Here is a 23038-nt window from a genome sequence, read left to right as displayed (position 1 = left end):
AAAATGAAGAAATGTTAAGCTGTACTGAATCTTTTCCCATAAAACTTGATATAAATCTGCTCAGCTACTTCTGTTCTATAACATGCAGTCTGCAGATAGGACTGCATTTTTAATATGACAGGTTCAGATTAAGGAGCCATTAATAAAGAAAAAAATGAACAAGATTTGCATTGATATGATTAATTGATAAATTGAATTTATTTTCTTTTGGAAAACAATTCCAGTAATCTCCAGGTTTAGACGGCAGAGTAAACATTAATAACAGTAACATACAAGTTGGCTTAACGGATTCAAGAATTTGGCTGTGTAATCATTAATATAAAAAAAGGAAGAAAAAAAGGTAAACAAAAAAGTTTGGACGCACAAAGCAACAGAATGGTCTTCCGGAGAAAAGTCGGAGGGACAATCTACATAACGACTATTGCATATATGGTAATGCTATCTGCCATACCGCAAGGCTTACAAATATATATATATGTATGTAGGTATGTATATATTTATATAGGCCTTATTCAAGATTTTCTTTCATTTAATGAGAAAAGCTTTTTTTTTATTTTGTGCAAGAATCTTCTGCTGCATTATAAAAAAAAATCGGCTGTTTTATATTAAAATGTCAATTAAAGACCAAAAACTGGTGAAAAGGCAGTTGGAATACAGCTGGAATAAAAACAACCCTTTCCTGGTTTGCCTGCAAAGAAGCACATTTACGTCAGCCTTTTTCTTCCCAGGATTGTGATTTCTTCTCCTTGAATAGGGCCAAAGTCGGTTGTCTTTATAAGACTATTTTCAAATTGAACAACATAATACATGTGCAACACTGTATATACAATAAGTTTATCCGGTGCTCAAAAGTCCAAACACATGAACATCCAACAGTTCCAATAATACAAGTTTTATGGTAAAATACAATGCTTTTTGGGATAATATACATAAACAAAGTTCCGTGCAAAGATTAAAACGTGTTCCCTTTTCTGTGCCTCCAAATGATCTTCAGATGAGTATGTTTTTTGCATTAACTGCTATGTTGGGTCATTGTGTGGTTCTGAAAGAGAAGAAATAAGAAAGATCACTCAGTATGTAGTATGAGGCTGCTGAGCCAGACATATTTTTCTAGAGAAAATAACTGAAAATGTTAGGCATGGAACACAATCAAGACTATGATAAATATTTAAAAGTGAATTCATATTGCCGGGAAGAAGCAATGCCACAGCAATTGATCAATAAAGATAGGATATGTACAAAAACATCTAAAAGAGAAGAGTTAATTATATATGGATCTCACAAGATTTGGTATGGTCATAGAACACAAATTCACAACAGCTTAAAAATGCAAATAAGTCATAGTTTAAGATATAATTTGAAGCAGAAAACCTTGGAATTATATATAGCATAAGGTTATACAAATATAAAAATAATAAACTTAAAGGGGTATTCCCTTCTTACATATTTACAACATATCAAAATGTACAGTACAAATGTATGAGAAATGCAGTTCTACCTCTTATTAACATAATGAGAATCATGGAAACTTGCTTGGTTAACTCCCATAAAAGTGAATAAAGAGAGTAATGTACTTGTATGGCCACTTTTCCATTTAGGGATTCCAGAACCTTCAACTATCTGACATTTATGGCATACCAAAGGTATGACATGTTGAGCGGTACAAATTGCTTTGTAATTCCATTTTAACACAAGAGGACTGCTTGGGAAGGTCCCTTTGAAAACTCCTAACACTGTTTTATGTTGTTAATATACGGTAGTTGCAAATCTAGACAAAACAATCAAATCTCCCCTCCCACCATTAGAGAAGCATATAGTAGTTATAATTTTGGCAAGACACTTTCCAAAAATCTTCAACTACTTTATATTCCATCGACTATCCAATATTTTGGATATTTCCATTTGGGACCACTCAAAGTCTCTAAATCTGTAGTTGTTGAAATCTAACAACAATATAAATAAAGATTAAGCTGTGTCTTCTTTAATTCATATAGTAAAGTGACACGCTGAACAAACAGATGCTCTCTGAGCTGCTAGATCTGAATGTCTAACTCCAGAAGAAAGAAGCAGAAAACACGAGATATACAGTAAAAAATCCTTTCTACAGATGGCGACAACAGTAGAGCAACAGGTTATTTTTTTTCCATACTTCAAGAACACAAACAGAAGTAATTCATCATTACAGATTAACCAATTATAGTCTACTATCTGTTTCTGATAACAGGGATTTTACGTACAGCATATAGTATTCACTGGATGAGGTGGCAATCCTTGTAATTCAGCTGTTGTGAAACCACTGTACAAGCGAGGCCATCTTTATCACCAGGTAAGGGAGCAACCTCCTGGGGTACCATGGTAGAAGCCAATTTTCCTCATACTAGGGGGAAAAAATTCCTTACGGACTCCAATCAGGCAATCAGAATAACTACCTGGATCAACAATCCATCTCTAGTAACTATAGCATGTATTATTATTACACTCCAGAAATACATCCAGGCCCCTCTTGAACTCTTTTAGTGAACTCACCATCACCACTTCCTCAGGCAGAGAGTTCCATAGTCTTACTGCTCTTACCGTAAAAAATCCTCTTCTATGTTTGTGTACAAACCTTCTTTCCTCTAGATGGAGAGGATGTCCCCCTGTCACAGTCCTGGGGATAAATACATCATAGGAGAGATCTTTGTACTGATCCCTGATACATTTATACATAGTTATTAGATCTCCTCTCAGTTGTCTTTTTTCTAAACGGAATAACCCTAATTTTGATGATCTTTATGGGTACTGTAGTTCCCTCATTCCATTTTTTACTTTAGTTGCCCTTCTCTGAACCCTCTCCACTTCTGCTATGTCTGTCTTGTTCACAGGAGCCCAGAACTGTACACAATACTCAATGTGTGGTCTGACTAGTGATTTGTAAAGTGGAAGGACTATGTTCTCCTCACAGGCATCTATGCCCCTTTTGATGCAACCGATTATCGTATTGGCCTTGGCAGCAGCTGCCTGACACTGGTTTTTACAGCTTAGTTTGCTATCCACTAAAATTCCAAAGTTCTTATCCATGTCATTATTATCCAGTGTTTTACCATTTAGTATGTACTGGTGACTTGCATTATTCCTTCCCATGTGCATAACCTTACATTTGTCAGTGTTAAACCTCATCTCCCACTTCTTTTCACAAGCCTCCAATCTATTCAGATCCATCTGTAGCAGTAAACTGGCCTCCTCCATGTTAATTACTTTACACAGTTTATTGTCATCTGCAAAAATTTATATTTTACTGTGCAAGCCTTCTACAAGATCATTAATAAATATATTGGAGAGAATAGGGCCCAATAGTGACGGTGACCCAATCTGACAGTGTGCTGTCCGCATCTTTTATGGCCCAATAGAAATTAATGGGTCGGTACCCATTCTGCTGAATTGCGGAATGGATGTGGATTCAATCATACGGTCGTGTGAATGAGCCTTTACTTGAAGGTTGCAGGCAGTGCTTTTTTTGATGTCAGTAAAATTCCCTAGAATCTATCCAGCATCTCTTGACTGACATGACATTGTGAGTCTTGTAGTTCCACAGCACTACCCATGAATATTAATAAAAAATTATCTGTACACCTCTGAACGTGCATTAAACATTCAGGGGCAATGTTTTGATGTGATCCTCGGTTATCTTTTTTAGTTTTATCTTTGATGCATTACATTTCCAAAGACACAAGGCTTTGAACAATGCAATCTGCCTTTAAGTGCTCTTCTTATTTTCTTGCTTTTTTCTATCCTTACAAAAGCAATTGCTTTCCAACAGTCCAGATAATAAGTCTTTTGACCTGCATTCTACTCTGACCCATTAAGGTCATCCCTATGCTCAGGCATATAGCTGATTTCGGAAATGCCTGCAAGTCCTACATTTCATCTCCTGCCCACTCCGAATAAAGCTCTCTTTAAATGTGCGTGTACGAGTCCCATCTGACCGGAGAGGCATCCCTGTTGTGGGCAATGGAGGGACAGAAGCTTCTGCCTTTATTAATGAATGCAGACCATTATGAGTCTGGCTGGCTCCTGTTCTGTTCCCAGAAGCATATACTGTACGTGACTTAAAATGTTGTAATATTGACACAAACGAGCCGGGCACCCCTAAGGAAAATTACTCCTTGGATATAATGTAGGCTCATAACAGCTCTAAGAGTACAAAATACATTCCTAAGGGATCAGACTGACATATACCGCATTCTACTGAGTCCCTGAACATTACAAAGAATTTCTTTGTGAAGGAATTCTCAAGGACAGCATAAAACTGAGTTTTGTAGCATCGTTTTGGCTCCGAGCTCTCCACACTAAATCGTTTGCTTTGAATCAATGCGAGCGCTATATCATCTGCATTAATCGATGAATTTGGTTCAATACACGTTCTATTAAATTATACTTTCTAATTGAGATTTTCTAGCACTGCCCTGTGCTCCTTCCCATGTTGTAATTTTCAAGTTGTTAAAGACAGGTTTAATGTCTTGCACTTTCCAAACAGTTAAGGCAAGCAAATTCTATAAATGTGGAGTTTTTATTCTTTTGTGACTTTTTTCTTAATAAAATGCAAGAAGACTTGTTCGAAGATAAAAATCATGACATTTAAGGCTTCTTTCACACTAATGTCATTAGTTCTGGCAGACTGTTCAAGCGCTCTGAATCCGGCATTGCCGATTGTTACTGCAATGCAAGTGGCGGTTTTTGTGACGTCGAATCCCGGCATGATAGCTGATCCAAAGGTCATAGTGCACACTTACACAGTGCAACATCAAGCCACAGCACAGCATATGATGCTGGCAGAAGAAGACCAGGGAGCGGTGAGTACAGCCAGCACAAGGAGCACTGTATTCAGCAGTCCTACTGTGTCTAGTGAGCGCTTTCATAATGGAAGCGCTCACAAGTATTCGTTTCTTAAGACGCACTGCTGTTGCCCCCCCCACAGACACTTTTGGAGGGGGAAAGTATGTCTTATGGTGCGGGAAATATATGTTGTGTTTCAGACTTTTTAGGTGTAATTCTGTTTAAAAAAGTGTCTGAAAAGGGATTTGGTTAACCCGTTCGTTACGAGCGCAGTACATGTACAGCGCTGGAGCGATGTGTAAACTGTGACCGGCAATAATGCAGATCGCGGTAATTAAATGCCTTAGATGCCGTGACCAAGTGAGATCACGGCATCTAAATGTGCAAAACCCGGAAGTTCACGCTTTCTTCCGATGTTCCGTGTGGCCAATTGGGGCATCGGTAGTTGCGCTGAACACTTTCTGCAATTCTTATTTTGCCCACCAGATGGCAGGCCAGGATAAGAAATGAGCAATATTGAGTTTAAATGGCATTTTAAAAATCCCTGATAGAACAAAGTTAAAAATTAAAAAACATAATTATAGGCTCATATATGAGACACAAAATCATCACAAAAATTAAAAAATAAATGTAAAAAAATATATAAAAAATGAAATATAAAATTAAAATTTAAATCACCGCCCTTTCCGTATAATTAAAAAATAAATACCTAAATAACGCGACCAAAAACGCCCATACTATTAAAATAGAAAAAATATTCCAATACTACGAATGGCATATTTGCCATTATTTCATTGCTTCTCTTACCCCAAAAAATGTAATAAAATGTGATCAAAAAGTCATGCACACTCCAAAATGGTATCAATAAAAACTACAGATTGTTCTGTAAAAAATGAGCCCCTAAATAGCTCAGTAGACATAAAAATAGTATAATAGTATAAAAAAGTTATGGGGGTCTGAATATGGTGATGTAAAAAAAAAAAATTATTATCAAAGTTATTATTATTAGTGTAAATTTATTTTTACACTATTTAGACATAAAAAACCTATACATATGGAGTATTGTTTTAATCGTACTAACCCAGAGAATGAATGGAATGGGTCAGTTTTGCCACAAATCAAACGCGGTGGGAACAAAACCCGTAAAAAGGTGGAGGAATTGCGTTATTTTTTATTCCACCCCATTTAGAATATTTTTACCTCTTCCCACTACATTTTATGCCATAATTAATGGTGGCATTAGAAAGTACCACTTGTCCCGCAAAAAATAAGCCCTCATACAGCTATGTGACCGGAAATATAAAAAAGATATGGCTCAAGGAAAATAGGGAAGAAAAATGAAAACGCAAAAACGTTTAAGAGTCATAAATCACAGCAAAGTTTTTACAGTCATGTACTGCACAACTTTTCGTCTAAAGTATGAATGGCTATCAAATTGTGAAAATTTATGTCATATACTCATATTCATCAATTTGATGCCACTTTTGGGGGCCTCTTAAATCTATGCTTTCTCTGACAGTATTGATAGATCTCCCCCATTTCCCATATTTACTAAGGCATAGCACATCTTTATTGAGCAGAATATAACAGATGTGACATTCTTTTTCATAAAGAAGTGGGCATATTATTATTTTACTTTTTAAATAGGACCTGTCACCAAAAAGTCCAATGCAATCTGAAAGCGGCAGGTTACAGAGCAGGAGAAGCTGAGTGGATTGATGTAGTTTTGTGGGAAAAGATTCAGTAAAACTTGTCGTTTTTAAATTTACATTTGTAGCCCTGTGAAGTGCTATCGGTACAGGGAGGAGATGTTATCGATGACTGACAGCTATCTCTGTATGTACACTTATATACACAATGCTATCACCGATAACTCCTCCCTCCTGTATTGATGCTATTCACAGAAGGAAGAAAAAAGCTGAGATATAAATGTATAAATTACAGGTTTTACTGAATCTTTTCTCACAAAACTATACACAGTATTAATTAACTCTGCTTCTCCTGCTCATGGTGCTGTCAGATTGCATTGCATTTTTTGGTGACAGGTCCTCTACAAGACTACGAAGGAGAGTTATCATTCTACTTCGCCATGAATTTGGCGTTTAAGTGCATCTAGCCTTGTTTGAAAAAGCGCTCCCTAACTCTAAGTCCCGAAACACTGCATATACTTCATCACTTGTTCATGATGTACTACTCGGCTGGATCAATAAACTACTGGTAAATCACTATAAACTGTACGTTAGTGTGCTGTCTCACATTGATAATTCAGTATTTCCTGTCCTGTTGGTGGGAAAGGGATGTGCTGTCTCACATTGATAATTCAGTATTTCCTGTCCTGTTGGTGAGAAAGGGACACAAGCTGAGCACCCACTAAAAGCCACAAAGAGAGTGCAGTAGCCATATTTGAGTTGAAATTGGGACTAGATTTAGTTGCAACTGGCATTTTTACGCTGCCACCAACAGTTAGGCAGCGTGACAAGAGTGGAACATGGGTGGGGCTATCAGCCTAAACACATTTATCATCATCTTTTACCTCAGAAACTAACAAAAAAGATGAGTGAAATCTATGTCAGTTATAAAGTGGAGTAGATTTCATTCTGGCGCATGGACTGCCGGAGAAGGCATTTCATTTATGACAAGACCTACACCTCATCATGAATTAAATGGCAGGGCTCATCAAGACCGGCATAGCACACACCAGTCTTGATAAATGTGTTCATATGCCCCATATTATACTGGACACAGACTGAGAGCTACTATAGCAGTACATGTGCCCCATACGTGTAATTATGCACAGTTGAACAGTACTAAATGTCAGCGCACTGAACTGTAAAGGAATAATAACTACCACTTTTTGCCTACACAGGTTGAGATATAAATATTGATTTCAAATTTAACATATGTTGTCAGATTCCACCATAGATTGCGGCTAGTTACTAGGGGTCCAAGCAGAGGGTAACCTTAAGGGACCCATCTAATAAAAATTCATGGTCAAAAGTAGACAACTCCTTTAAAGTTATTCCGAGCAAATTGTTGTCCCCTATCCCCAGTTAGTAAGTGAACTGGTGTACACAATGGTTTGCTTAACAAGCTTACATATGGATTTATTGATGTATTTTCAGCTTCCTTTTGACTGTTACATCATGTGACCCCCGATGAGACTGGATGCTGCATACCACAGCATCTGCCGTATGAACAGGAAGTCAGTTTCTTGTTCAGCCCTAGGGGAGTCTCAATGCCAGTCTCACAGGAATGAATAAAGTGAGTGACTTCCCGTCGACACGGCAGACACTTTGGGAACCAGAAAGTGTTATGGAGGGTATCATATGACGTAACTGCCAAAAATAACAGAGAATACATTAATAAATTGTGTGTAATTTTTTTAAAAGATCATTATATATACCCGCTTTCTTACAAGCAATAAGGGGAGACACATTTGTTTGTCTGGGTGAGCCTCTTTAACCTCTGAGTGACCACCACTGTGCCTTTTTACAGCAGTCACTTAGAGTCATTAGGCAGGGCCGTCAACTTTTTATGGTGCCCCAGTATAAGCATTGCATGGGTCTTCCTCACATGAGAGCCGGACTCCTGTTCTAATGGCCCAGACCAGCAGAATCACCTATCCAGGTCATTTAACCCCTTAGATGTCGTGGTCAGTAGCGACTGCAGCGTCTAACTGGTTACAGAGGGAGCAGACTCCCTCTGTCACTCATCGGCACCACAAAAATGAGATTGTGGGTTACTGATATCTTGGCATGCAGCCTACAGCCTAAGGGTCCATTCACACGTCCGTAACTTGGGTCCGGAACGGGTGCAGACCCATTTATTTTCAATGGGGCGGAACAGATGCATTTTCTATTATAGTGCCGGCGATGTGCGGTCCACGGAATGCGCAACGCACATTGCCAGTGTCCGTGTTTTGCGGATCCACTTACGGATGTGTGAATGGACACTAATGAAGGCCCATCCCGGCCTGCTGGTGGATGTCAGCATAGCACTGACAGAATAATACACTGATTTGCAATGTCATGAATTAAAGTCGCCTTGTGGGACTAGTAAATAGTTAAAAAAAAGTTTAAAAAAACCTTTTATTAAATAAAAAATTCCAAATAAAAAAATACACCTTTTTTCATAAAAAAAACTTTTGGAAAAAATGCTAAAATAAAATCCCCTTGACACATTTGTTATCACTGTGTCAGTAATGACCCTGTACAACACAATTATCATGTAATTTATCCCCACAGTGAATGCTGTAAAATAGAAACAACAATTGCCAGAATTGGTGCTTTTTTTGTTTATTTACCACAAAAAAAACTAAATAAAAAGCAATAAAAGAGTTATGTACCCCAAAATGATACTAATGAAAAATAGAAGTCATCCTGCAAAAATCAAGTCCTTACACAGCTCTGTAGAAAGAAAAAGAAAAAGTTCTGGGGTTTTATTGTGTAAAATGTATTTGGTATCGCTGTAATCATACTGACCCAAAGAATAAAGTTATGATGTTATTTATGTCTAAAAATGAACTTAAAAACTCAATGGTATTTCTGTTTTTGCCCATCCCCCCTGAAAGTTAATAAAAGTTAATCAGTAAGTTATGTATACCCTAAAATGGTACCATGAAAAACTACAACTTGTCCTGCATAAAACAAGCCCTTATATGGCTGCCTTGACAGAAAAACAAAGTTACAGCTACTGGAATGCAACAATGAAAAAAAAAAAAAATGAAATAAACAAAATTGCTTGGTCACTAAGGCCCAAAGCAGGCTGGTCACTAAATGGTTAAAGGTGATGTATACCTTTTGGGGGATTTTTTTTGTATTAGTGCATTCTACTCATTATGAGTTAAAATCATTTTTTCAATTGGTCTTTATTAAAAATATGGAGTCTATTTCTCCATACAGAGCTGAGATGCTGTATTAGCAGGATGTGAATTTTCTCTTTGCTCCATCAAACAGGGAGCTGATGGCTCCTTATCTCTGCTCTCTGACAGTATTTAAACCCACATCAAAGCTCAATCTTATCTTACTGATAATGAATGTGGCTTAATTAAGTGTTTATGACCTCTTAGTAGTTTAGAGATAAGGGTTATTAGATGACAGGCACAAAGTGAAAGTAGGAGGCACACAGCTAGAAAAACAGTTAACCCTTTGTGATAGAACGGCTCAATATTTTTTAATGTAGACCAATTGAAATAATGATTTTTAGCCCCAAATGTGTAAATTGCAATCATAAAAAAAACTGTCCCCGAAGGTATACATAGCCTTTAAGCTTCTATTCAGAGAATATCCTATATACCGTATATAGCTTTATATTATGTCATTATATATGGGTTATCTGGAAACCCTCACTAAAACCTCTAGTAAGTTCAGCAAAGCTCGATTAGGCTTTGCGTCCAAGTAATATATTCAGAGATTAAGACAGTATTGTTGAGACTGATGTGCACATGAGCCAGCCTCTGCTCATCTTTAGGTTCCTCTGTAATGTTTTATGTATTACATTTGTGCTTTCCAACCATATATCTGTGCACCTCTCTGCTGTCTTCATTTTCCCCAGCTTTCATTGTGTATCTGAAAAATAGCTTGGAAACGAAGTTCTCGTTTGGCACAATGCAGATGTCTTAATCCTTTGTGGGTTAAAGTTTCCCCAAATGTCTACACAACACATTCTTTGTGCCGGTGTTGTATTTCATGCCCCTCTACACTCTGCTTCAATTAAACTCCTACTAAATATTTAAATGCAGGGTCTGGTAATTGGTTACAAATAATGGAACCTTAAATTAATAATAATTACGGTGAAACGTTCTGCACATTCATCGTGTGTGAATGCCTCCTAATCTTTTTCTGCAGAAAATACTTAATAGAACAATGCCTCCTTATATTGTTCCTTTGTTTTCTTTCAAGAAGGGGCATTTATGTGCCAACAGCTGACATATTCCTTTATATTTCTTTGCCAGATCCGTGCATTGATTTCAAATCCTGAAGTGACTGGCGGTCTTAGGATTTAAACCCTCGTCCGCTGGATTCAAAAGGTCAACCAATTAGAAGGGGGGTGCATACAGAGCTGCAATTTGTATGCAAAGGGCAACCTTTCAATACAGATTCCTTGTTGCTGTGTACAAACACAAGTGAGAGGTTTTTAAATAAAAGGAGCTCTTTATGTGCTGGGTGACTTGGTTACAAGCTGCTTTTGTACACACATTTACCCATTTTATATATATTCAGCATCAAACGGCAGGAGAAGTCGGTGTCAGTGTTTTGAGAGATAAGAGCACGCTACAGATCTATAGAACATGAGAAGGTTAGTATATTGAGTGCAGGTGGCTTAACAGAGACAGCTCACTTGACCTGTCTTTACATCTTCTACCAAGTGATTTTTTAAAATTAAGCCTATTATCCAACATAAATTAACTCAGCATGTACACCATGCATTTAGACAACTTGCAAATTTATCAAAACTGGTGTAAAGGAAAACTGGCTTAGTTGTTTCTCTGCTGGAACAGCCTGCTGGATCAGTTAAACATAGATGTGAAACTAGCCTTACTACGTAATGATGCTGAGGGTACATATATATTTGCGCACATCGACACCTGGACGTAGAAGGTTTGAGGAAACACATATAGTAGCCCTCGCCTCTTGCCAGTGAAGTACATTCTCGGTAACCTGGTTTTATTCGAATTTCAATAAAGTGCCAGATATTTCAAAGAATCGGGGAGTCATATTATGGACTTTGCACACTGAGCAGCAACGCAGATAATCACTGGTCCGGACATACTTATCTAATGTAATTACAGACCCTAGTAGCTGTGCCGACTATTGTTGCTACTTTTTCTCTGCATCTTATATACATTATAGGTGCTTCTGAATATAACAAAGTTCCTCTAAGGTAGCTCCTCCACTGCCCTACTCCAGCAAGAAGTATAAATGGAGAAGTAATAATGAAGTTCTTGTTAGAAAATCATACTCTGTTTCTTAACTCTAGGACATCATTTGATTGTGATAAGGATCTTAAAAGCGTTATTTTTTATGTCAAAGTATGTACCTTATAGGCCATTTCAGAATTTTTATATACCGTAGTATTAATTCAAGTGTGGGTTCCCTAATAAAAACGAAAACAGACACTCTAATTCAAATCACTATTTGAAAACTAAGGGTGAGAAACTTAGACTAGGGTTGACAACCTGGAGACTGCAATGTCATTCTGTGTGGTTCCCAACCATCAGGATACAGACATGCTTGATGTCAAAGGATAGCTGTGTCCTTCTGATGCTGAGAACAGATGGCTGGATGCACTGTTTACGATAGAGGAGGCGAGGTGGAGAAGTGGCCATACAAGCCTGCTGATCTCTCCATTGCAGTTTATGGGACTTGTGAAGCTCTCAGCTGTTTCTGCGTTCCCATGATAGGTGTAAGCCACAACAAGGGAAGCTGCACCAGGGTGTAATGTGATGCAATTATTTTCTGAGATAACGGTGCCTTATGGTGGCCATTGGGAATAATACAATCTGTCCCTTAGACCAAAACAGGTTGTATAGCCCTGCTCTAGCCCTTTTGGAAATCTCTAAGAGATATGTATTTGAATGCTGAACTTAAAAGTTTTGGGACATATTAAGACCATCAATGACTGTAACATGCAAAGTATAAAATAACAAAGCTTGTTAATTCTCACAAAATGACTACAATTCACAATGCAATAATAGGTATAAAGAAAGGATGTTGTTTCAAATTTCAGTTCAGTTTCTCATACAAAGAATCATTTAAGAGTTAAAATAAAAACTAGCACTTAGAAGTGAATGAGTAGGTGGACTTCTTGCTGGTTTCTACTTTTCATTCCCCCCACAGGTGATGCCACAGACATACTGTAGGAAACAGAGTATTTTAATTTCAATACTGAGAGATGTGCTGTAACTATGGAGAAACTAATCTGTGAATCTCCTATTCCCTCAATCTGCTTCTCAAAGTCAATTTTAATTCATTACGACAAAACTGCATAATTAGGGGGGTGGACATTTAAGTATTTAATTTGATGTCGAAATAAAGACAAATTTGTGCTTATCAGAGACCAATCTACTGTGTAGCGGTGAATGCTTGTAGAAATTCAAAGGTAAGCTATAAACAGGCATACACAGCAATACTTCCCAGTATGCAGAGGATGGCGACGGGAGTCAAGCTTTCTAATCAGTCCTCAATGGAACCTGGGATAAAGAAGTGGCACTTATTCTAATTTAAATCTAATACAGGCCTTTCACCTTTACAAAATGTACAGAAGAATAGCTTCATTAGACTAACTGGGATGAAAACAAAATCTCAAAGCCACTTGTAGACAACTTATAGGGCAAAAACCAAATTGTTCCATTACCTGTTATAATTATTATTACTGTAATCAAAATGGAAGTGTAATGGGTATTCCGCCTTCACAAATGAAAAGAACAAATTACAACAATCACCAGCTAGCTGACATAAAGCAAATGGTAAATTAGCTGGAAGAAAAATATAATAAATGCAGACGTGTATATTAATGTAGTATAGTGAATATAGTCATAAAAGCAGACCATGCAGTTGTTGTGTGGCCCATGAGAAGAAATTGTCTAAGCATACTGCATGAAGAAAATAGAGAATGGACATAGGGCCAAGCCTCCAATTATTCCTACAAGGAATAGGATATACGTGAAGAACTGCAACAAGTGCTGGCCAGTCCTGTCTAGGGATGATAGGGTGTTGTGACATGAATCGGAAGAGGAACACAATTTGGTTTTTGGTAAGGGTTCTCTGTGTATTGCATTGTTCCTGGCATCCATCCATCAACAGCATCAAAAGTGAATGGAAACATCTTGAACACCTTATTTTGCCAACACATCAAATGCATGGCTGTCCAGAAATTGTAGGAACAACTAGCTATAATAAACAGTACAATGTGTACATTTAGTTTTAGGACATGAAGGACTGTCTGTTTCTGTATGATGGAGAAGTATGTATTAATATACACAGGGCCTGTTTAATGATTGATTAAAGAGGAACTGTCAGAAGGATCAACCCCATTAAACCAGGCATACATAAATATGAGTCAAAATCAGTGAAAACAGAGTTTTCTTCTACAAGTAAATAAAGACTTCTGTCCGTGCACAGTAATCCTGGGACATGCGCAGTACATCTGCTTTATCTGAACAGAGGCTTACTGCATATAGCATAAAACTGTGGCGCATGGCACAGCAACTACAGGGCCAAGTGAAGGCCTGCCCCTTGGTGCATATATATGCAGCAAAACAGGTTTTCACTAGAGATGAGCGAAGCGAGCTTCAGATGCTACATCTTAAGCCGCTTCGCTAAACAATTTATAATACAATTTATAATACTGTACAGAGATTTGTCTCCATACAGTATTATTAGTATGTATGGGCTCTGATGAGCCGAAGTAAGTACCGCGAGACTTCATTGAATAACTTCGGTAATTATTACCCTGAAAAAACATTTCAAAATTTGGAACCGAACTAGGCACTTGCGGACAAGAATAGTACATATTCTATCTTTTTGCGGGGTCGCAGAATGGAAATACGGATGCGGACAGCACACAGTGTGCTGTCTGCATCTTTTGTGGCCCTATTGAAATGAATGGGTCGGCACCCGTTCCACAAAATTGCGGAACGAGTTTGGTATACGTCAGTGCAAGGCAGGAGATGTAGGTGCTGTGGCTGATGAATGGGGTTGGCGTCTGTAACCAGGCCAATGGTAGAGAAATAGACAAGTCTTTCCTTACTAAGGTGCAGAATGGGAGTTATAGTACATCCAACAGTATTTAACACAGTACCAAACAATTCACGGTGCAAAATTCCTCCAATGGCAATGTAAGGATATAAACAATGATAGGGGTTTCCTCTATGTTTCTCTCTCTCTGTAGAATTTAAGGCTGACAATAAAGTTCTTGCAAAATGTGTCTGTAATTCCCAAGCTGAGAGGTCCAGAAGATATGACTGACCAGTACCGTGTCAAAGTGTGGAAGGGTGTATTAGCAAAGTCCCTTTCACTCCAGTAAAGTCTTTATCAGCTTTAAATAGCGAATACCTTACTGACTGACTCCAGTGCTGGGTCATGTAGATTCTGGACCTTCTAGTGCTTTGAACTCTGTTGGGAGTACTTTAATATACTTGTGGCTTTTTTTTGAAAATGACTCAGAGATAGTGATTCTCTGGAATTCAGGACTAGTCTTATGAGGAGTGAGCAAATGTAGCTCCTCTCTCTTTCTCAGCTAGAACTAGAAAAAAAAAAACGAACTAGCGGTGGACCTAAGTCCATCTCCTAGCTTCCTACAAGGGCAGAGTCCCAATTGTCTACCCTGACTAATCCATTCACAACTTTTCAGGTAACACAATACCTCAGAACATTAAATAACAAAAAGCAATTTTGCAAGTACCCTATTTTGGGGTACTGCATCTGCAGTAAAGCAAGAAGTACTCTAAACAATATATGTGAAATATCTTCTCTCCCTCCTTTTTGTCTTGACCTAATCTAGGCCCAGATTAGATTACTTTTATCATTAATAAATAAAATAGAAAGCAAATAATGTGATGTGAGCTAAATAAATCAATGGTGCATAATAGGCTGTTCATTATAACAAAGATAAACAAAAAGAAAACAAAATCCTCAAATAAAAAACAAAATAAGCATCTGGTTTTGACCCAAAGCCTTTAAAAAGGGGTTACATATAAAAAGCATTTTCCAAGATGTTTATTCACCATGACAATTCGCCAAGCTGTCTTTCGTACAAGGTGATATCACCATGGGAACCGGTGGACAAACATAAGCCAGATGGAGCAGCAATGGGTGAAGCATATAACATCCTGCTCTCTGTGTATCAGCTTAAAGTTCAAACCTAATACAGACAGCAGATCAATTCATTGCAAATATCAGCCTGGGTGCCTGGGGCTGCCCTCAACAGTAATCCAACAGGATTTCTCTCAGATGCAATAGTAAGGATGAATTGTTGTCTTCAAGACCCATAGGGTCACATTCGATTTCAAAATAGATTAGGTAGTTCATGGCCAAACATGACAATTAGAGAGTCCAGACATGTAATACTGAGATAACACTGAGTTGCTCACAAACTCACTAGATCTCTCAATGTTATTGTTTTTCATTCTGAGGTCAAAATATTGACCTCAAAATTGGAACCAAATTGTATTTTTACACCCTATATCCACCTATGTATGGGTGCTTCAATCCGCTTCTGCCAAGCAAAGACATCTATAAGTGAAAGTAGAAAAGGTAATCAGATTTGGCATTTTATACTTCATTAAAACCGAGTGGTCTAGGTTGTGGGTCATATTTCAAACAACTGCCATTACATACGTACTGCGCTTTGTCAGGCCTTCAAGCGCAGTATGCGTAAAATGGCCATTGCCTGTTTGATATGAGAACCACATACTAGATTGCTTGGTTTTAATGAAAAATAAAGTGCCAAATTTGGAATTTGTTGAGTGCCACTGGTTACTTTTTCTATTTTCACTGGAAGTTTATTTGGAAACTTTTTGGCTGAGCACCATCATAGCTCATGGACTGCAAGCGCGGTCTCCAGGGGATTGGCTTGTGGTGCACATGGAATGCTGACCCATTCCTACCCTTATGCATCATTCCTATTGAAGAAGACATTTATAAGATGCATGTGAAAGAGTAAAGTGTCTATTATGACAAAGGTCCTTTAGGTATCAATGATTACATTATATAGATATGATCTCCAGCATCTTCCCTCCTCCCCTGTACTCACTAGCAATTATGTCTTCTAATAATATATACAGCTATGGAGCGAAATTAATTTCCATACCTAGAATTATTCATACAATTTTAGCATACTTGTCAACATTTTAAGGTTGTATGGAAACTTTCTGGGAATGTATGGTTCCCCTCCTCTACTGCGTGTCACCCCACCCCTTTTGTATGGCACTCCACCTTTTTTGAACATCAGCTTAGTCCTTTTGCATGTGTCCTTCCCCCCAGTGCACTCTTTTGGACGCCAGGGCTGCATCTCCATACAGGCAAAGTACATGGAGGGCTGTTTTCCAGGAGAAAGCATCCCTCTATGATGAGCTAACGAGATTTGAAAATCTTTCAGGAAATCTAGGAAGTCTTTCCTTTTTCTGAGAGCCTCCCAGATGTTCTGAGAGAATTGGCAAGTATGCTTTATAGATGATTAACATAAAGTAGAAACATATATGTAGCGATATATCAGTCTGGTTAGTCACTTAATCACAAGCGTACTAAGTGACTAACCAGCTGATCAATGCCCAAGGGTTCAGCAGCTGAGATCAGAGAAAAGGGCAATATTTTAGTCCAATTTACAGCCACATGCAGGCTGCCAAATCCCTACCTGAAGCTTGAAGAAAGTAACTTTTCACTCTAAAGACAGTTTTTAATGCTTAGTCAAATTATCGGCCACACATCTGACTTTATGTGATGTCACCAGCCCAGGACAAGTTGAGTTTAGACAATAGACATGGCCTTTAGCACAAAGAATTTTATATACTACCAAGACTATGCTATATGTTATCAAACATTAATAGCTCAGATTTTCAGGAATTCTGACTACCACTGATGACATCATCAGGCCTTGATTATAGGCGAGGACAGGAAAAACATAATTCATATGCAGCAAACCACTGGTGTATTGTAAATGGATAAAGCAGATCAGATTAATGTTTTGTTTTTCTCTACACTAAAAACACATTTTACAATTAAAAGTATCACAATAGAGCATTGCATTTAGTTAAGAGTTTAATTACTGTACTGTCCCCAGGGGTAATGCACAGTAGTTCCTACATAAACCAAAATCAACATTTCTAGACATGTAAATTCACACTGCTTTTCTGACTTCTCCAGCAATTTACTACTATCACTAGGCTCCTTAACACTAATGGATTCTGACGGGAAGGAGTATAACTAGATTAAAATTGCATTTTTCTCAGAACATAGAAATCTCACTGATATTAGTCCTGACACTTGACATCATTGTGCGTTATGTATCAGAAAACTAATACGTGATAAATATAGAATAGCACATTCTAAAATACAGCTATTTTGCTTGCAAAGTCAAAGGGATCCAGAGACATTACAGTGGAACCAATATATCTGACACACTGCATTACCTATATTTAGTTATGGATGGAAACAAATAGGTTTTCCTAAAAGCAAAGAATATAACTGTACTGCGGCAGTCATCATGAGCAGAAATAAATCAGGTTTCATCATACTTTACAGAATGTGCCATATTGTGCCAGGAGTGACATGTCAGGAAAGCTGGAAAGTGGGGCGCTGTATGTTCTATGTAAGATTGGTAGTCAATTTATTTATTTCACAATTCAAGGGGCACATGGATCCAAACATATAGTGATATATATAGCTTCATATCTATGTGGTAGTTTTAGAATCTGACCAAATCAGCACCTTGTTTCTGTCATCAAAAAAAAAAGAAGCATATTCTTGTTATAAATGGCCCAATGTGTAAAAGTCTATTCAAGCCATGTTGGCCCTTATGACTTGCATATTTAAGTACATAAACACATTGTAAAGGTCCTTACAAACATAAATTTTGTCCTGCAAAAAATACAGGAATAAACGCACATGTCTTTTCTGGTCAACTGTATTTCCCCCCCCATCTTTTTGTGTCTTTTTTTGGCTATTATTTTCTTACCACTAGTATTTTCTTCATGGACCCGAGCACCTAGATCAATATCATTAGGGTGACAAAAAGTTTTCTGATTGTCCTAACATAATATTCAATAACCTTTCTATACTGTTTTGTCATGTAAAAACTAATTTGTCATGACAGAGCCATCTATTGGTTTCAAAGTTTTATGACAAGACTATTAGTCTTGTCATCAGACTATGAAACCAATAGATGGCGCTGTTCATGAGTAGTGTAATTCGCAAATTTTCCATGCAAATGGATTTTCATGTCTTTCCCATATGCCCATGTTTATGCAAATTAGTTTTTACATGACAAAACTGTATAGAAAGGTTATTGAATATTATGTTAGGACAATATAGGTGCGCAGGTCCACCCAAGCCATCCAACAGATCTGAAGTAACTTTGAGGCTTACTGGCTCTCAGTCAGATGAGAGCTGGTTTGGAATGTCTCATAGTGCACAAGGCTGCCATTGTAAGGTAACCTGACTAAGCCTGTTATCTGTTTTATGGATAAAGTGATGGCTTGCACATACCTGGCTTTTGGCATATAGCCTTTGTGTGGTTGTCTATTGTATGTCGTAGATAATAGGAGTCCAAGACGCATCCAGCTATCCTCTTAACGCTATTTCCAAACCATTTTGATGGGGTTTCCATCAATTTCTAACCTTTTTTTGTGAACCAGACAACATCTTTTCTTCCGAGAAGGGGGTGCCTGAGTTTCTCCCATTGACTTCCATTGTGCTCGGGTGCTCGGTAGAGCACACAAGCATACCGATGTGTTCGGCCAGAGCACCCGAGCACTTTGGTGTTCGATCAACACTAAATGTGACCTAAGAGTTTATTGACAAGGTGCAAAGGAATTTCATTTCACTGCTGCAATTGCTGCAAAGTGGAGGCAAAACACTGTGGTTTTTGCTACAATTTATAATGACGCAAAAAAAAAATTGGCAATTTGACTATACTGTAAAAAAGGAGAAGAAACAAAGGTAGGTGGAAGACAGAGGTGCAGCTGTACATGATCTGAATGTTACTATCTGCACAGAGGAAAGCCATGTCTTCAAGCCTTACTGATAAGTGAACTTTAACATTGTTTCAGGCTGTTCCATCAAACCAGTCCTCTGGAAAATTGTAATTAAATTACTTGAGCTTGCAGGCTCCCCATTTTGTGTTACAATTTAATATTGTGATTATATTGCTATTATCATTATTAATAACCTCCTACAGTGCTGTGCAGAGACAGAATTACACACAAAGTAATTATAACAATTACATAAATTAAAACATTTAAACAGACTAGATACAATATAAATGAGAGCCTTCCTCCAACAGACACATCTAGAAATGAAGGACTAGGAATGAGCGGTGAAAATTACAGGACAGGAGAGCGTTAATATATAGTTTGACCATATCCATGCTTTTCGACATGAGATGTGAAGCAATGTTTGAGTGGTGTGGGAGATGTGCAGGAATGTGTAAGCAGGAGAGATTTCATTTACAATTCGACTACAGTCTTTTTATCACACTCTTTTATTTATCATTCCTCCCACCACACTTTTTGGCATAAAAAAGTTGCAAGACTTTTTAAACAGCACCTGCGACTAATTTTGTTGCAAGTTCTGTTTCTACGCTGCCCTCATCACTTCCTGCCCAGGGGAGGGCAGGGCCTGCATGCCCGGCACATCTATCTACATTTACGCTATTTTTCTGATCTAAATGAAGACAGAAATCTTCGGCAGCTCTAAGCTGCCATAGATTTACATTTAGACTCACAGACTGCTGAAGGATGCACCTAATTTATGACAATTTGTGTGCTTTGTCATAAATTAAGTGCATCCTTTCAGCAGCGCAGTGGGTGTCATAGATTGGTGTAAAACACCAGTCTATGATAAATCTCCCCCTTGGTGTATTGAGCAGAAAGAGCAGAGAGCACCAACACAGACATTTATATTTTAAAAGTGTTTTCCGAGATTACAGTATCCTCTGGATAGGTCATCAGTATCTGATTGGTGGGGGTCCACCAATGTTTTGTGAGCGCCACTGACTTCTCTCAGCTTACCAAGCACAGCGCCGTATATTGTATAGTGGCTGTGCTTCGTACGCCGCTCAACCCTATTCACTTGACTGGGGCTGAGCTGTTCCTAGGCCACGTGTGTCGTCACTCAGCCTAGAAAAAGAAGAGAGAAGGCCGCTGAGCTCAAAGGAGCACTGCTGCCTTCTCAAACAGATGAGCGAGCGGTGGGGTCCCGGGTGTCGTACCCCCACCAATCAGATACTGATGACCTATCCAGAGGATAGGTCATCAGTAAGAAGCCTTCGGAAAACCCCTTTAAGGCAACCTCTTTTAAAAGGACTCTATGTGGTGATGTTGATTGCTGGGCGTTGGCTATTAGGATTTTGCTTCAGGATCACTCTGTATTTAGTTTTTTACAGAACTTTATCAAGTTTATCAAGCCTTGCACTCCAGAATTCTGACTTCAAAAAGTTGCAGGGCTTTGCGACTTTTGAGGTTACTTTTTGCATTTTTACACCACTCACGCCACTTTTGAGTGGGTGGGAAGTGGGCATGGTTTGCTATATTAAAGAGTTTCACTCCAGATTAATAAACGCAACTTAAAAAAAAAAAAAGATGTAAACTCACTCTAGTAGGAGTCTAGAGTAACATTTCTAGACAAAAGTGTAAGGTTTAAAAATGCACCAAAACGATCAAACAGCATGTGCCATTTGATAAACTGGGCACACATGATGCCAATGCAGACTTAAGCAAAACTGACTTTATATATTACACTCAGAGTGTCTGTACACAGCTGTCATTGATCCTGGCATTCAGTTTTGGTGAAAAATGTCATCAGTAGTTGTCCATTGTGCTGATCATCAGTAAAAGAATACATACAGCTGCCCAGTGCAAACATCCGCTATGTGATCTGTCATCCCCTCCAATTTTCTAACAGAGATAAAATGTCACATAGGCCATTTTTTCTATCCATTATCTCACTGATCCTATTGTAAAAAATCACAGGTAGAAAAAGTGATGTTTTGGTATTGACTTCAGTGGTGAAAAAATTATGTTTTCCCATCCATTACATGAACTGGATGATGACTAGGAAAAAGGATGTGATTGATGACAACTTTTGCTATTGGTTGTATTGGCAAGGGCCACCATGGAACAGATGACAAATAGGCATGACTGCATCCTAAGCAGCATACATGTAGCAATGAGAATTATGGCAGTTGGTCTAAAGATCCCAGATATAATAGACCAACCTGTAACCTGTACAAAACTATTTGCTATGATACTGGTGACACATTTGTATTAGTGGGGGCATACTGTTGTAAATCCAAATTTTAATGGTAGGCATATTTTGGGATTTTTAAAGCTGCAGTTGTTGCAGTAACAGGTAGTCCAGGTATATTGGTTGATATCTTTGAATTAGCTGTAAAAAGTAACAACCTGATAAACCTATGTTGAATTGACAGTTTTAGCAGATTTAAGGTAATTCAAAGCAAAGGTGGCAACCAAAATGGCCATACGTCCTGTAGTCTTCTTTGCTGAAACGGCTGTGCATATATATATATATATATATATATATATATAAAATATGTATATATTTTCTGTGTTAGTGGAGGATGCAACTAATTTATGATGAGGCACAGGCCTTATCATGAAATAGCCCCCCCCCCCTCCGCCTGTCCATTTGCCAGAATGAAATCTACGGCAACTCAGTGGTGCTAGAGATATGTCTTCACTCAGGAAAAACCCAGATACATAGAGCAGAGATGGTAAAATATGTGCGATAAATAGGAACTCCAAAGCTTAACGTTGACCAACAGGCAGCATTAGACTGGCCTATATCCTTAAATGAGATATTAGTAGCAATAAATGAAGCACCACTTGGTAAGACATCAGGCCCGGACGGTATTCCAAATTAATTATATAAAAGAGATAAAGAATTTTGGGCAAATAGACTAATGGAAGTATTTGAATATTCAAAATGTACAGGATGTCTACCAGAGTCTATGGGAGATGCGACAATTATTTTAATCCCCAAAAAGGATAAGGATCGATCGGACCCCACCTCGTATCGCCCAATTTCACTTATGAATAATGACTGTAAAATTCTGGCTAGGATTTTGGCGAAAAGGCTGAGGAAGGTCATAGTACACTTGATTCATAAGGACCAAAATGGATTCATTCCGGATAGGTCTACAACACTGGGCTTGTTTAGGGTCTTTGCAAATATCCAGTTAACAGAGAATAATAAAGATCAATGTTCTATTTTATCGTTAGATGCGCATAAAGCATTTGACTCTGTGAATTGGGACTTTGTATGGGAAGCTATGACAAAATTTGGTATTGGTCCAGGATTTATAGACTGGATGAAGATTTTATATAAAGAGTCCAAAACTAGAATATCAGTTAATGTTATACTTTCTGATTTCTGATACGTTTTCGTATAGAACGAGGGGTGAGGCAGGGTTGTCTTCTCTCCCCCTTGGTTTTTGCCCTGACAATAGAAATCCTGGCCATAAAAGTTAGACAGGATGTGGATTTGCG

The 23038-nt window shown here is 38.1% G+C and overlaps 1 protein-coding gene across 4 annotated transcripts in view; it reads right to left on the bottom strand.

Annotated features, from left to right (window-relative positions):
* Window positions 1–229: 229 nt before the first annotated feature.
* Window positions 230–23038, bottom strand: part of ZNF521 (zinc finger protein 521) — a 342518-nt gene continuing 319709 nt past the window's right edge. For all 4 annotated transcript variants that reach the window (XM_040432538.1, XM_040432541.1, XM_040432540.1 and 1 more), the window contains one exon: window positions 230–1042. In XM_040432538.1, coding sequence (XP_040288472.1) covers window positions 1013–1042 — 30 coding nt within the window. In that variant the 3' untranslated portion in view covers window positions 230–1012. The remainder of the gene's footprint in view (window positions 1043–23038) is intronic.

Source organism: Bufo bufo, chromosome 5 (assembly GCF_905171765.1).
Source record: "Bufo bufo chromosome 5, aBufBuf1.1, whole genome shotgun sequence".
Classification (NCBI taxonomy): Eukaryota; Metazoa; Chordata; class Amphibia; order Anura; family Bufonidae; genus Bufo; species Bufo bufo.
Note: the sequence above shows the minus strand (reverse complement) of the source record. Positions and strands in the feature narration are given on the sequence as shown.